The sequence below is a fragment of the Capricornis sumatraensis genome, chromosome 2, assembly GCF_032405125.1.
Source record: "Capricornis sumatraensis isolate serow.1 chromosome 2, serow.2, whole genome shotgun sequence".
NCBI classification, from domain to species: Eukaryota; Metazoa; Chordata; class Mammalia; order Artiodactyla; family Bovidae; genus Capricornis; species Capricornis sumatraensis.
Window position 1 is genome coordinate 109,875,027 of NC_091070.1, and position 14,603 is coordinate 109,889,629.

General features: G+C 48.8%; 2 protein-coding genes across 7 annotated transcripts; one reads left to right on the forward strand and one right to left on the reverse strand.

The window, feature by feature from the left end:
• The first annotated feature begins 652 nt into the window (after positions 1–652).
• On the forward strand, positions 653–11,463 carry DEDD (death effector domain containing). Of its 4 annotated transcripts, none has more exons than XM_068993692.1 (6): positions 665–752; positions 2,479–2,511; positions 8,042–8,430; positions 8,628–8,735; positions 9,030–9,176; positions 9,917–11,463. In XM_068993692.1, exons 3-6 carry the CDS (start codon positions 8,106–8,108, stop codon positions 10,291–10,293), a joined length of 957 nt encoding a protein of 318 aa, XP_068849793.1. In that variant the 5' UTR covers positions 665–752; positions 2,479–2,511; positions 8,042–8,105; the 3' UTR covers positions 10,294–11,463. The 4 variants fall into 4 exon arrangements, with proteins under 4 accessions (XP_068849809.1, XP_068849793.1, XP_068849802.1 ...); XM_068993701.1 differs by lacking the exon at positions 665–752 and adding an exon at positions 1,635–1,713; XM_068993708.1 differs by lacking the exon at positions 2,479–2,511 and having other exon boundaries at positions 653–752.
• NIT1 (nitrilase 1) lies at positions 11,397–14,539 on the reverse strand. Of its 3 annotated transcripts, none has more exons than XM_068993667.1 (7): positions 14,470–14,539; positions 13,812–13,910; positions 13,293–13,547; positions 13,078–13,181; positions 12,742–12,875; positions 12,185–12,310; positions 11,397–11,918 (listed from the first exon to the last, which is right to left on the reverse strand). In XM_068993667.1, coding segments are annotated over exons 1-7 (987 nt in total). In that variant the 5' UTR covers positions 14,472–14,539; the 3' UTR covers positions 11,397–11,651. The 3 variants fall into 3 exon arrangements, with proteins under 3 accessions (XP_068849768.1, XP_068849779.1, XP_068849773.1); XM_068993678.1 differs by lacking the exon at positions 14,470–14,539 and adding an exon at positions 14,423–14,441; XM_068993672.1 differs by lacking the exons at positions 13,812–13,910; positions 14,470–14,539 and adding an exon at positions 14,121–14,173.
• Positions 14,540–14,603: the final 64 nt, after the last annotated feature.

Sequence of the window (14,603 nt, forward strand, 5' to 3'; positions counted from 1 at the left end):
AGGTACCCAGTCTCCCACCCCCAATTCCCAACAGTCCAGGGTTCAGCTCAGGTGACACTTCCCTCAGGAAGCGGGCGCTCAAAGAGCAAATGCTCAAAAAGTGAAATCCAAGAGGGCAACTGGCCAGTGATTTCTGTTCCGGACCCAAGTTTACGGAACGTCCGGGTTACCAGGAAGCTCAGGGCAAAGGTCAAACACAGATCGTGAACCTTCCCCCAAGTTCGTAGGGGAATCGGACCCTCGTAGTAGTCCGCCCTTCTGCGTCATGGCTGCCTGTCGCAGTCTTTCAGTGGATCTTGAAGTCGACACCAGCCAGCTCGGGTCCCACCAACGCCTCCACACTAGAGAATGCAACCTCTCACAGACCTTACTACCGCCCTAAAGCCGTACAGAAGAAAAACGTGCGTTGCCAGCTTGCCCCAAAGCAAGATGGCTGCCAATCTCTAGTCTCCGGTACCAAAGTGAAGCTATCCACTCCCTGTTTAATGCCGCTGCCAGGCTGCCCTCACCTAGCATGGCTACTCCGGCTCATGCCTCACTATGGTCTCGAAGCCGCCACTAACCGGCCAGGTTCCGGGAGGCGGTGTTCAGGATGCAGCCACCCCCGCCCGCCTCTCCCCTCCCCCACGCCCGCGGTGGCGGCGGCGGCGGCGGCGGCGGCGGCGGCTGGAGCCCGGATGCGGCGCCGTGAGACAGGCCCGGGAGCGCGGCGCGGATGGATCCAACATGGCGGCGCCGAACCTGAGCCCAGAGTGAGGCGGCGGGGCGGCCGGAGTGGGGAGGGGGAGTCGAGCGGGACGGGGCGGGGCCGGGCGGGGCCGCGAAGGGCTTGGGGAAGGAAAGTGGAGGGGGAGGCGGTGGCGGCGTCCAGCTTGAGAACCCCAGGAGAGGGAGGTGACGGGACGCTGCGAGGTGGGGGAGGGGAGCAGCCCAGGGGGCGTGCGGGGGAGGTGGCAACTGTGCGGGAAGGCAGGGTCCAGGCGGAGGAGTGGGGCAGGGGAGGGGCGTAAACAAGGGCCGAGGCCGGGCCGGGCTGGGGGTGTTAGAGAGGCCGAGGTGGGGAGTGGGGCTGCGGGCCCGCCGGGCCACGGGGGCGGGAGCGGGAGGGCGGGGGTGAGGGTGTGAAGGAGTGAAGGAGAAGGGGGCTTGGGGCAAGTGGTGGGGAGAACTGGACTCACGTAAGGGCTGTAGTGGAGAGGCGAGAGGTGAGGATTGGGTTTGAGACATTTGGGGGGGAGGTTCTGAAAGTGTTAAATTGGAGGTGCGAGGGGGAAGGGCCTAGGGGAGAATTTGGGTGGAAAAGGAGAAAACGGAGGTTTGGGGACTGGAGAGCGTGTCGGTGTAGCGAGGTAATGGAGAAAGTGAGAGACTAGGAGGAAAGTTTGGGAGGAAGGGGAATGGGATGGGAGATAGGACAGTGGAGCTGCACGAATGATAGAGGTTCAGGGGCTTCCCTTTCCCCTGTGGAAAGGAAGAGAGAGCAGAGTTAAGCAGCATCAGTTGCAGCCAATTCTAATTGCCAGGCCTTTTAGCTTTTCCTAGGGTGGGACGGGCAGAAGAGAATGCTCTTGTGGGTTTAGAGAATTGGGGTTGATGAGGGTTCAACTGGATTTCCAAAAGCACCCTTGTTTTTCCTGGTTACGAAAAGAAGGGGAAAGGAGGACCCTGGTATCGCTGTTGTGTGGAAGGAGTAAAGGACTTGCCTAGTTTTAAGTAATTATCAATGTCGGAATGGGGAAACATGCATGCTGTGTTTTCTGTATGCTGAAGTCAAGGCTCTGAAGTCTGAGAAAGGGAGCAGAAAACTCAGGACGGCATCTAGGCTAATTAAATGAGCGCTTTAGTTTCCAGACTCTTTATTTTGCTGGAGGGAGGGTCAGTACCCGTGTATAAAAAAATGTTCCCAGTGAAATGTAGATGTTTGAGTAGATGCTGCCCCAGTGGATATTTCGTTCTCACTGTGTACTAGGTAAGGGAAAGAGTGAAGACAGAATTTGGAGGATAGCTACGGTCTCTCAAGTGAAGTGATGAAAAGAAGGTGCCTTCTTTCGCTGTAACCACTTTCCTCCTGGTTCATCTAAAGATGAAGTCAGTGTTGATAGTGTAACAAAGTAGGTGGGCCTCACAAGAGATTGAGGAGTGAGGTGTCAGAGAATAATTGGTTCCCCCCCGCAAGTTGTTAAATTTGGGACTTTTTTTTGCCGTAAAGCCACTGAGACGGGACATTCTCAGAGTTGGTATTGTTTGGTGAATTGGGTAATAGAAGGTTAGCGAAACCTGGGGACTTTGTTGGAAGTGAGTTCTCCCGTTTAGCTTAGAGTGTATCATTACAGTTGAAATAGCTTTAGGCTTGTCTGTATATTTTTGCAGCTGAGATTGACTTTTTGGGCCTTTGAGGTGTCAAAGTAAAGCTTGAAAATTGACACTTTCCCCCCTTATTTGTTTTTGTTTTGCTGCTGGCTTTGAACCTTGTGCTAGGAAGAGACCTGGGAAATTAAGTTTCCTGCAGAGGTAAGTCTGGAACTTTTTGTTTGTTTTCAAACAATGAAAGGGAATGGAAATGACATATTGAGGGTTGAGTGTAGTAATGGAGTAGATGACAGGGAAAATGGGTTTTCAGTCACCCAACCACGTACATAAGATTTGTTACAGTCATTGTCTCTTAGGTCACTGGAAACTGATCGGAGGGAAAAGAGAACAGAAATTAGGTGTCTTAGGACAAGCCTCCAGCCCTGTTTTGTTACTGTCTAGTCATCTTGGTCAGCTCTGAGAGAAACATTTGTAAACATGTGGAATTTTGTACTCTAGAACAATGTCTCCCAAATGTTGCCCTTGGAGGATCCCTGAGACACCCGCTGCGGGCTGCTGCGGGCAGGCTTTTCTTCCAGCTTACTCTTTCTCCTAGTTGTTCTGGAAGTTTCATTTTGAAAACATACTTTGTAATTCTGACTTCCAGATATTTGGTTACATTTTCTGGGTCCTACCAGCAAGAAAGTTCTTCCTTTATGTAGTCTTCGTCATTTCTTAAGGTTTTCCATATCCTTTACATTTCAAGGTTTAAGACATCACCCTTTTTCAGATTTTCCCTCTCAAAGGGGCTTGTGAGAGAGTCAGACACCTCCAGTTCTGTTGGGATGAAACTATACTGTTGTTTTCATTTTAAGACATCACTCTCTTTAATTTCTTCCACATGACTTCCAAGGGCTTCTGAGAGAATCAAATACCTCAAAAACTACAGCTCTCATTCCTGGTTGGAATGAGACTAGGCTTTAGTAGAAACCTACCAGACGACAGTTCATCGCGAGGAAGGCCTGTGGATACATATAGACGTTGGCCCTTGGCTGGCTTGTGCCTACCTAAAGAAAACAAACAGTAAAAACTCCTACAGTGCCAGGAAATGCAGCAGTTCATCAGAATACACGATTAGTCTTGGGAACCCCTTAGGGGTGATCTACATGCTAGGCTCTCAGATAGACCCAAGCCAGCCTGCAGGATCAGGACTCTTGTTTACTGGAGTGTTGTCTCTTGGTGTCTGGCAATATTTCAGGCACCAAGATTCTGAAGTTCTTTCTCATCTTCTGTTTGGAGGGTGTACATTCTCCTCACTGCTCTGATACCTTTCTTCTAGAATCTCTGTATAATTTCTGGGTAGTTCCCTCGATTCACTGCCACAGTAAGCTGAATATATTTTGGTTTAAGAGGAAGTTGGCCACGTTCTTTCAGTGCTGAAGTTAGGTTCTTGGAACCCGCGTGTGGATTGCTGAGTGAGTGAACTTGCCATCATAGATGATAATTAAGTGGGGAGGGCTGCCTATTAGCCTGCATGCCAGCCTCTTGACATTTCTCCCAAGGACAAGCATGGCCTTGGGAAACTTCTGCCTCTCCTAGGTTTTGCTTTATTGCATAAGTGCTGTAAAGGGTCTGCTCTTGGTGTCATTTTGGGACGTTAAAGATGGTTGCAAGGTTTCAGTGCAGGATCCTTTCTGTCTTTCAGAGGATGGCATTTCTCTAATCTTCACAGCAATTTAGATTGAATTAGGTCAGATTATACCTCCTGGGATGGGGTGGAAGGAGTGTAGCCCTGTCCCTGCTGTTCACCTAAATGGCAGCAGCAGGTGAGAGAGAAGCCAAAGCTGGAGCAGGATGAAACTCCTTAGTCAAGTTAAACGAGTCTTTGTCTGACTGGCTCTTCTTTTGGAATATTGTTTGATGGGTTTTGGTTGGAGGGACCAGATGACTTCCTTCTCCAGATATAAGATGGCAAGTGACAGTGCTGTCTCTTCTTTTGACCCTTCATCATGTTCCAGCTAGAATAGGACTTCTCATCTTTAGCATTATTGATATTTTGGATCAGATAATTCTTTGTTGTAAGAGGCCGTCCTGTGCTTTATAGGATGTCTAGCATTATCCATTGCATTTACTCATTGCATGCCAGTAGCGCCTTCCGTTACCACCCTCACTTCCCACGCCCCAGTCACGACAATCTGAAAAGCCTCCAGATATTGCTGAGTGTCCCCTGCTGGGCAAAATTGCCCTGATTGAGAACCACTGACCTAGAAGCTCTGATAAGTCCTGTCACTTTGACCCAGCAGGATCTATGACTTAATGGTGGCTGTTTCCCCCTCAGATCTAGGGATGTAACCCTCAGAATAGAGGCCTATCGTAGAACTGCATCCATTGATACATAGTTAGGACCACAGTGCTTTCCTGTATTGTGCTTCATTTTCCAGTGACCAGGTATGTGGGGACAGTACTTCCTAATTTCCTGGGGTTTATAGTCAAGACGCTTTGAATTAGGGAACTTTGGAGCAGCCTACTCTTCTGATTGGCTGAATGTGAAACCTGCCCATCTGTTTTTTTTCTGGGATCCACATAATGGACAGCTGGCCAAGGGGAACAGGTGGGATAGGAACAAGGCGAAGTTGTAGGGGCTCTAAGGAGGCTCAGTTTTCTCATGTGGCTGTTATGAGCAAGAAGTTGTTTTCCTTCAGTCCCCTCTATTTGTAGCCAGTGACTGTAGCAGGTGAAACAAGAGAGGAAGAGGCGAGGAAAACCAGTCAATAGTTGAGTAGCTATAATCCCAGTTGTTTCCCATGCTTTGGGTGGGATATCTGGCTCTCATAACTAGATATGGGCTATGTTTCCTGTCCACATTCTGAACCCTTGTTATGGCGCTAGGTAATTCCAGGTTGGACCTCCTGTTTTCTTAAGGGTATGAGTCTCTCTGTGCGTTCGTTTCAGGATTAAAAGAGAAGATCAGGTCCTACTTGCTCTTCAGTTTTCTGAGTCCCCAGCTGCTTGACTCTTCTGAAGTAGTTTATCATTTGATTCTTCCTTTTAACATAGCCTCAGTTTCTTGCAGTATAAAATGGATAGAACAGCCTGTATTGTTGTTGAGTAGGTTGCTATGGTAGGGGTAGTTTTACAGTAGGGGGACGCTAGAGAATATGCATGTTACCTGAGCTGCATGTACTCTTAATGGGGTCCTCTCACTCTTGGACTTACGTGAGTTTATTCTTAATTGGTATTGCTTGTGGTGGTCTCTTGAAGGTTCAGTTCAGTTCAACAGCAGGTTGCTCCTAGTATATGCCAACCCCCGTCTGTTGCTCGGTACTATAGATACAAAGATGAATATGACCTAGTCCCTCTATTGAGTTGCTTAAGATATGATAGGTGTACAGGTAATTTTAGTATCCTCTGATAAATGGTTTAAGGGAAATATATGTACAGTGTTCCATAAGAGCACAGAAGAGGACTACTTAAACCCAAGAAGGGGTGTGGAGAATGAATTTGAAGATAGCATCTGGACTGATTTTTTTTTTTTTTTTTTTACTATTTATTTATTATATTTTTTTAGTATTTATTTATTTCATTTTTGGCTGCATGGGGTCTTAGCTGAGGCACACAGGATCCTCTGTTGTGGCACATGGGCTTATTTGCCCTGTGGCATGTGGGATCTTGGTTCTCCACCAGGGATTGAACCTGTGTCCCCAGCTTTGGAAGGCAGATTCTTAACCATGGGACCACCAGGGAAGTCCCTGAACTGATTCTTAAAGGATGAGTAGGAGCTAGCCATCTGAAAAAAGGTGTAATGGGGCATATGGAAAAGAAGGGAGGGGCCATTCGGGCAAAGAGAATAGTCTAAAGATAGTTATAGAGAAGTGAATTGTGTGATGTATGTGAACTGTAGACAAATGATTAATGTTAGAGAAATAAAAAGTAACAAAGGCCTGATCTTGGATGGTTTGGTGTGTTGGGTAAGGAATCTGGAGTGTTCTTATTGGTAAGGAGAGGATTGTGCATGCGAATTCACTTCAGTCGTGTCTGACTCTTTGTAACCCTGTGGACTGTAGCCCACCAGGCTCCTCTGTCCATGGGATTCTCCAGGCAAGAATACTGGAGTGGGTTGCTGTGCCCTGCTCCAGGGGATCTTCCTAATCCAGAGAGCAAACCCACATCTCTTATGTCTCCTGCACTGACAGGTGGGTTCTTTACCACTAGCACTGCCTGGGAAACTCAAGGAGAGAATTGTGGAGAGGTGTTAAGATGAAAAGTGATGTGGTCAGTTGTGCATTTTAGATAATTCAGCTGGATGTAGGGGATGGGTTTAGACAGGTTAAGATTGGTTAAAGAGGCTTCTGCAGTAATCCAGGTCAGAGATTATTGGGACCTGAGCCAGCGTGGTGGTAGTAGGGGGTGGAAAGGTGAGGCAAATTTAAGAAATAGAAAGTAGTATCAACAGGAATTTAAACTTTTTTGGGTGATTGGAGGTTGTGGTCAGAGGGTGTAGTAGTATTGGGTGGTACTTGGTAGCATAGTAAATATGAGTGGCTGGAGAGGAGATGAAAGCTGTTTGATTTGAGGATTGGTTATTAGCTGGGTCACTGACATTACCCGCAATGATGGAGGAAATTTGTGAATCAAATGCCAAAACACATAATAAACGTAGGACTGTGCTTGGTCATTGACAGAGGATTGGTAAACGACAACCGTGAGGAAAGGTTAGAAAGCGGCATAGATCCAAATGGTGTGTGACCATCAGAGAGCACAGGTGGTGCAGGAGAACTCCTCGAATGCTCAGTGTAGGAGCTTAGTGACGTTTGTCGATTTAAATCCATGAGTTTTGGTGGATATTTGAGTAACTTTCTCAGCAGTGATTCTCCTGGACTTGGTTTGATTGTAGGAGAAATGAGGATAGGTCTGTGGAGGGATGAGTCTGGGCTGTAGAGGCCAAGGATGCTTGTCTCTTTGAAATCTCCTAACCAGTTAGAAAAGTTTTACAGTGATTTCATGTGCATTTTCTCACTGGATTCTTAATAACTCCGAGGAGTAGTTTTTTTCCTCCTTGTTTTGAAGATGGGGACATTGAGGCTTTCAAGTTAAGTGATTTACTTAAGGTCACGTAGCTACAGTTTGTTGACAATATGGGCAGAATTAAAACTAGTTCAGACTTTCAGTTTCCCTGCTGTTAGCCCCTAAGTTTATCTGAAAAAGCTTCTGTGTTAGAGTTGAGAGTGAATTTTCTACTTCTTTTCACTTTGCTTTCATTTAAGGGATGAATTGATTGGGGACACTGTCAGGGAGAGCACACAGGACCAAAAGCAGTATTTTGGAGGCCAGAGGAAAAATCAGGACAATGTCTGCTGAATATGTAGCACTAAACTTGCAAATTAGTGAGTCTTCCTTAGCGGATGTGACTATCTTTCTCTAGTAAGATCTGGACTTAGGGCAGCATCTGCTGAATATAGAAAGCTCTGTGCTTTATTTTTTAATAAATATTTTATAGGCACTTTCCTCGCAGTCCAGTGGTTAAGGGTCCATGCTTCCAATGCAAGGGATGCGGGTTCGATCCCTGATCAAGGGAAGTAAGATCCCATGTGCTGCACAGTGAGACAAAAAATCAACAACTTTGTAAAAGTTAATAAATGCTTATTAAGCACTACACAGCGCCAGGCATTGTGTTAGGCTCTGAGAATATAGGATTGGCTAAGACTAGTTCCTGACATTGAGTGGTTCACAGGTTCTTTCCTTGTCCTTACAGTATAGTGGGGATTGCAGCTGCTGAGCAGGGATTCTGGAAAGCAGTGTGTACCTGAGCCCCCAGCATGGCGGGCCTAAAGCGGAGGGCAAGCCAGGTGTGGCCCGAAGAGCACGGTGAGCAGGAGCACGGGCTGTACAGCCTGCACCGCATGTTTGACATCGTGGGCACCCACCTGACACACAGAGACGTGCGCGTTCTTTCCTTTCTCTTTGTTGACGTCATTGATGACCACGAGCGTGGCCTCATCCGAAATGGACGTGACTTCCTACTGGCGCTGGAGCGCCAGGGCCGCTGTGATGAGAGTAACTTCCGCCAGGTGCTGCAGCTGCTGCGCATCATCACTCGCCATGACCTGCTGCCCTACGTCACTCTCAAGCGGAGACGGGCTGGTGAGGGTGCACTTGGGGCTGGGACCCTGGGGTCAGGGGAGAGCTGTGGGCGGCCCTGAGTCAGCAGCGCAGGCGTCCAGGCAGAAGCAGGCACTGACTCTGGCGAGTCCTGAGAAGAACCTTTTGAGGTGCATTGGAGGATTGGACCAGAAGGGAAGGGTGTATCTTTTCCTGAGTGAGTCCCTCTCCCCCTACAGTGTGCCCTGATCTTGTAGACAAATACCTGGAGGAGACATCAGTTCGCTATGTGACACCCAGAGCCCTCAGCGACCCAGAACCGAGGCCTCCCCACCCCCCTAAAACAGGTGAGATGTTAACTCTCCCTAATTTCCATAATCAAGAAAGAGGACGCTGGACCCATCTTCTGCCAGCCTAAATGAAAGGACACTGTCCCTCCCGTATCTGCCCCTCCTTCCAAATCAGATGAGGTGTTAATGCTTCATCTAGGTCCTATAATGGTCCCCATATTGTGTCTACCTTTCAAGTCCCATTATTGATACTGCTGTAGCGCTGAGTCTGAATGATTCCTCCACATTCCAAGTGAATTGTCTCCATTTCTGCTTTTCCCCTGCTGTGCCTCCCTGTTTCCCTCTGGTCAGTGCCTCCCCACTATCCTGTGGTGTGCTGCCCTACTTCGGGCCCTCAGATGTGTAGCAAGCGGCCAGCTCGAGGGAGAGCCACACTTGGGAGCCAGCGGAAACGCCGGAAGTCAGTGACACCAGATCCCAAGGAAAAGCAGACATGCGGTGAGGAAGTTCAGGGGCTCTAGAGGCGGAGTACACCGGAGGGGAAATAGAACTGCTGGAATACTGGGCATGTTGAGTTGCTTTAGTCGCATCTGACTCCTTGCAAGCTCCTCTGTCCATGGGATTCTCCCCGCAAGAATACTGGAGTGGGTTGCCATTTCCTTCTCCAGGGGATCTTCCCAATCCCTGTCTCTTAGTGTCTCCTGCAGTGGCAGGTGGGTTCTTTCCCCCCAGCGCCACCTGGGAAGCCTCGGAACATGGGCAGCTTACGCTATTTAGAGCGAGGCTCACTTTGATTGCTGTTGCACAGTGAGGTTGAATGTTAACAGTCTCTGGGTGGAGAACTCTGTCTTTGTGGCAGAGTAACTCTTTGTGGCAACTCTTTCTAAGTAATAACTAGATGAAAGGGATGCTGTTATGACATCCTTATTGTAGTATGACTCAAGTCATGATAGAATATTAAAGTGAACTTCTGTTAATTAGGAAAATGTCTCTTAGAATCAAGGTGCTAGTTGGGAGTGATGGAAATAATCTGACCTGGGCATGTCCCATTTAAGGGAACCTCTTGAATTGAGGCAAGGATTTCAGAGCTTCATAGAAAAGAGCGAGTCCTGGGAAGAGGTAGAGAAGCTGTCAGGTGCTGTTCCCAGCTGTGTTCCTCTGCCCTTCTCAACTTTTCAGAACCTGGGCGTAAGCTCAGCTCTCACACAGTCTCTCCTGTGCGTCGTCTTTCCCCACAGACATCAGGCTGCGGGTCCGGGCTGAGTACTGCCAGCACGAGAGTGCTCTGCAGGGCAACGTCTTCTCCAACAAGCAGGACCCACTCGAGCGCCAGTTTGAGCGCTTTAACCAGGCCAACACCATCCTCAAGTCCCGGGACCTGGGCTCCATCATCTGTGACATCAAGTTCTCTGAGCTCACCTACCTCGATGCATTCTGGCGCGACTACATCAACGGCTCGTTACTAGAGGCACTTAAAGGTGTCTTTATCACAGACTCCCTCAAGCAGGCTGTGGGCCATGAAGCCATCAAGCTGCTGGTGAACGTGGACGAGGAGGACTATGAGCTGGGCCGACAGAAACTCCTGAGGAACTTGATGCTGCAAGCATTGCCCTGACCTTTTCCCCTTCTCACTTCTCTGGGGACTTCTCACCACCCACCTCTGGAGCTTACATACTGTTCTGGGGTTTGTTCTCTACCCTTCCAACCGATCACACCCCTGCCTTTTTTTTTTTAAAGGAAAAGACAAAAATGGAAGTGGTGTCCCCCACCCCTCCCTGCACCCATGTGCCTGGCTTCCCTTTGTTCCCCTTTCCCACTTACCCCCTCGTGTGTCTCTACAGTCACCTTGCCACTGAGCCGTAAGACAAATGTGTAGGGAGAAGCAAAGTCTATAGGTCATGGTCTTTGTAAGGGATTGAAGTGATCACTGCTTTTGGGTGCATTGAGGGGTTATCAGTACTTCTGGCTTTATGAGGGCTCTTAAACTTTGTCTGAAAAACCAAAGGGCTGTCAGTAGGGAGCTGTGTGGAAGGTGGGACTCTGAACTGTATTTTGGAAATTAATCACCACCCTCTCCCAAATTATAGAATTTTTAAAAAAGAAGCTGTGGCCCTTTCCACTCTCTCCTGGCCTCTGGTGCTGCTCCTCTCTGCCTTGTTTCCTCCATTCCATGGCTTGAAACCTCTGCCTGGTGTGGCTCCTTCCTTTTCCCTCTCTGTCAAACCCTCTTCAAAGGAATAATAGGTAAGAGGACTAGGTCAGCCTAGTCAGTCCCAACTGTGGTGTGTGTGTACCCACACACACACACAGGGTGGATGGAGAAGCGGTTGCTAGTTAAAATACACTCCCCCTGGAAAGGGGAAGGGGGAGTGTGACACTTTCTTTCCATGTTCAAGTGAAAATAAATAATGTACCCTGCAGCCCTTTCCCCTTTTGCTTTCTTCTGGCTTGGGCAAAGGCCATCATAGGTGAGAATGAAGTGATGCGGTAGCAATGCCTTTCTTCTTTTTCTTTCCCCATCCTCTACCCTCCCACTCCCAAGCTTGGGAGCATGGGGCTGGGACATGCACTGAGTGTTGCACTTTTCTTTAGGTAGGGAGGCATGTTGAATAAGCCAGGAGGCCTAGAACTGGAGCCTAGTCCAGCTGGTACAATACCACCTCCCCTTTCAGTTCCCAAAAGAGATATTCAGACACAGACTTTATGATGATTATATATATATTTTTCAATGCCAGTGCTGCTCAGCCCTCAGCATAACTTCAGTTTTCATGAAATAAACAGTGACTATATTAAATTCCACCTTTCTGAAACTGAAATCTGAGCTCAGGTGAAAGTTCTTTTCCAAGAAGCTGAGCCTGTGTTCCATTAAGAGACAAGGTTCTCCAAGTGAGGGGAGCTGCGCCTGGGTCCTGCCTACAAGTCACAACAACACCAGCTCACGATGGAGGTCTCAGTGGACAGAAGTCAAAAGTCTTAAGACAGTGGGTGACCCAGATTGCCGTAGAGGTCAGGCCTGCGGTGCTGGAACACAGGCAGTTGTTTGCGTAACTGCTGCAGATAGTTGAGGTCAATTCGGGCAAGGCAAAGGCCTGGTCCTTCGGAGCAGCGGGCCACCACTGTTCCCCAGGGATCTACCACCATGCTATGTCCATAACTTGCTCTCTTCTCATGGTGGCGTCCACACTGTGCTGCCGCCACTACGTAGCACTGGGTTTCAATGGCACGGGCCCGCAACAACACCTAGGGATGGAGGAGATGGCTGTTCACTTAAGTACATGTAGCAGCTGGTAGGGAAGTGATAAGCCATGGACATTACAGCCCAATCTACCCATTGTGACCATCCTGATAATTGCCTGTGAATGATTTACTACTCTGAGAGGCAACAATCTGGGGAAGTGAATTTTCCCATTAGGTGGGAAGGAGAAAGAAAATCTTTTAACTGGTAGAACCAAGGAAGGAGAATGAAGTAAGAAAGGCCCTTACGTTCTGAAGAAGTATTCTCTTACCTCCCAATGGGCTGGGCCTGTAACAGATCCAAAAGCCGAAGGGTAGGTAAGTATTTCTGCTCCTGCCTGAACCAATGCCAGAGAGAGTTCAGGGAACCGCATGTCATAGCAGATAGCTAGACCAATCTGGAATGAAAAACAACCTATTTAGCCCCCCTCACCCCACTCCAGTACTCTTGCCTGGAAAATCCCATGGACGGAGGAGCCTGGTAGGCTGCAGTCCATGGGGTCGCTAGGAGTCAGGCACGACTGAGCGACTTCAGTTGCACTTGTCACTTTCATGCATTGGAGAAAGAAATGGCAACCCACTCCAGTGCTCTTGCCTGGAGAATCCCAGGGATGGGGGAGCCTGGTGGGCTGCCGTCTATGGGGTCGCACAGAGTCAGACACGACTGAAGTGACTCAGCGGCAGCAGCAGCAGCCCTTACGTCACAGCATTTCGTCATAACCCTGCTACCCAACTCCTTAGGGCTTTCTGTCCTCTACCACCGCTTTCAAGGATTCCTGTTCTCTTCCCTCTTGTTCCTCTCGTACCCTCATCCTTTCACAGTGCCCACCTTGCCTGCTGGTGTGCTGATAGGAGACTCAAGACTGGGCCCAGGTATGGTAGAGTTGCTTTCACGCATAGGCCCCTGTCCTGGAATCTCTACATCACACAGATGCGTCTTCCTGTAGGTGGCCACTACTGACCCTAGAGTAAGAGGGAAAGAGAATACTCAGTGCTAGTGCCCTAGAAAGCCAGCTTAGATCCTCTCCTCCCAAAGAGGCGATAGCTTATAGGAACAGAAGTACAAATACCCACAAAAACCCCTGGCCAAGGAAACAGTTGAGAAAATAGAATTCTGGAGAATCTTAGGTATAATTGCCTGAGGAGGCAGGCTAAAGAGTCTCACCCATGTTGTTCAGAATCACATGACAGTTGTAGATTTTCTGAGTCTGCTCCCAGTCCTGGCCACGCTCATGGAAACCACCCAAGGACAGCCAGAGTCCACATTCCCTGAGGGGGAGGGGACACTGGCAACTCTTCTCAAGGTTCTACCCTCATATCTGGCAATCCTAGGACATTACTCGGAAAGAAACTACCCCTCCCTCCCCCTTTCCTTGATACCTGGCAAGCTGGGTATATTCTTCCAAAAGGTTCCCACCCAGTGGCTCAGACAGGCGTTGTGTCTCTTCAGGGTCCCGTGCAATGAAGTCAAATGCCTCAGGCAGGAAAGCCAGGCAAGCGCCCAGCCTGGCAGCCTCCCGAATCAGCTCAGCACATGTTTTAAAGTTCTGCTCCTTGTCTGGGGTTGATGTTACCTGGCACACAGCCACCAGGGGCAGTTCCCAGGAAGAAGATGAGACGGCCATAGTTCTGAGTCTGTAAATGGCATAGGCAGGCCTCAGACTGACTAGCATGGGGAAGCCTAAGTTTAAGGATAAGAGGCTAAAATAGGGAGACAGGAAAGCTGGCCTTTCCTTTAATTTTACTCTTAAAGGGCACAATGACCCACGGCATAATGACCCACTAATCAGATATTTCTGTGGATGGTTGGTGCCCCAGTGTTTCCCACCATCCATACATTTAACAAACATTTACTGAGTATCTATTATGTGCCAGGCAACTAAGCACAAAACATGTTACCTGAGTGGAGCACAAAGTACTGAAAATCGAGGTATCCGGAGTCCAGGACACGAAAGAAGGGACAGGAGTTGGTGAGGAGGCCTGATGATGAAGCCCAGCCTGAAGAAAGTGAGAAATCAGGACACCAACCCCTTTCTCAAGCAATATATTTCTAAGATCCCCTGACTTCTCTCTTCATACTGTGAGGCTGAATCAGGACCCTCCCTGTAAAACCTCTCAAATCGTCAAAACATTCTTTATCATAGGTAATTATGGGCTACCGGAAGAGATCATAAAGTGGGAAGATGGAGGAAAGGTCTTTGATCTCACATTAAATTAAAGCCTTTTTCCTCAGACAAATATTTCCGCAATTCAAAAGCCATCTCCGAGATACTTCCTTGGTCTTCCCAGCTTCTCTTCTTGACTGTGCAGCTGCACAGTCAGTTTTATTGACGCAAAGCATATTTCCCCACAAAAATCTCTGAGGGAAGTTCACCCTCCCTCGTTTCTCACCACCCAGTGGTGGGCAGGGGGGCACTGGCACCCAGATTTCAACTAACGCCCCACTCTCCAGTTAACCCTTTCTTTCCCGCGCCTCCCAGGGGCAGCGTCTCTTGCACAAGTTAAAGCACCAGAGGTGGAATTCATCGGGGTGGGCGGGATAGGTAGTAGGTCCTACATTAAGATATGGCCAAAATCATCCGCGGGAACCGAACAAAACTGCGGCCTGGAGGTGGAAGTGCCAGGGGCGAGTGGGCGGTAACTCCGAGACCGGACGTGACGCAGGGCAGGGGGCTGAGCCGCGAAGGCCGG

Bases quoted from the DNA above. Each gene is read 5' to 3' on its own strand.
- NIT1 (XM_068993667.1), bottom strand. The intron at 12,876-13,077 runs GTGAGACTCTTT...CTCTTACTCTAG, and splicing joins TGTGATTCTGAACAACATGG to GGTCAGTAGTGGCCACCTAC. The intron at 12,311-12,741 runs GTGGGCACTGTG...TTTTCATTCCAG, and splicing joins TCAGCACACCAGCAGGCAAG to ATTGGTCTAGCTATCTGCTA.
- DEDD (XM_068993708.1), top strand. From the start codon at position 8,106: ATGGCGGGCCTAAAGCGGAGGGCAAGCCAGGTGTGGCCCGAAGAGCAC. The intron at 8,736-9,029 runs GTGAGATGTTAA...CCCTCTGGTCAG, and splicing joins TCCCCACCCCCCTAAAACAG to TGCCTCCCCACTATCCTGTG. The intron at 9,177-9,916 runs GTGAGGAAGTTC...CTTTCCCCACAG, and splicing joins CAAGGAAAAGCAGACATGCG to ACATCAGGCTGCGGGTCCGG.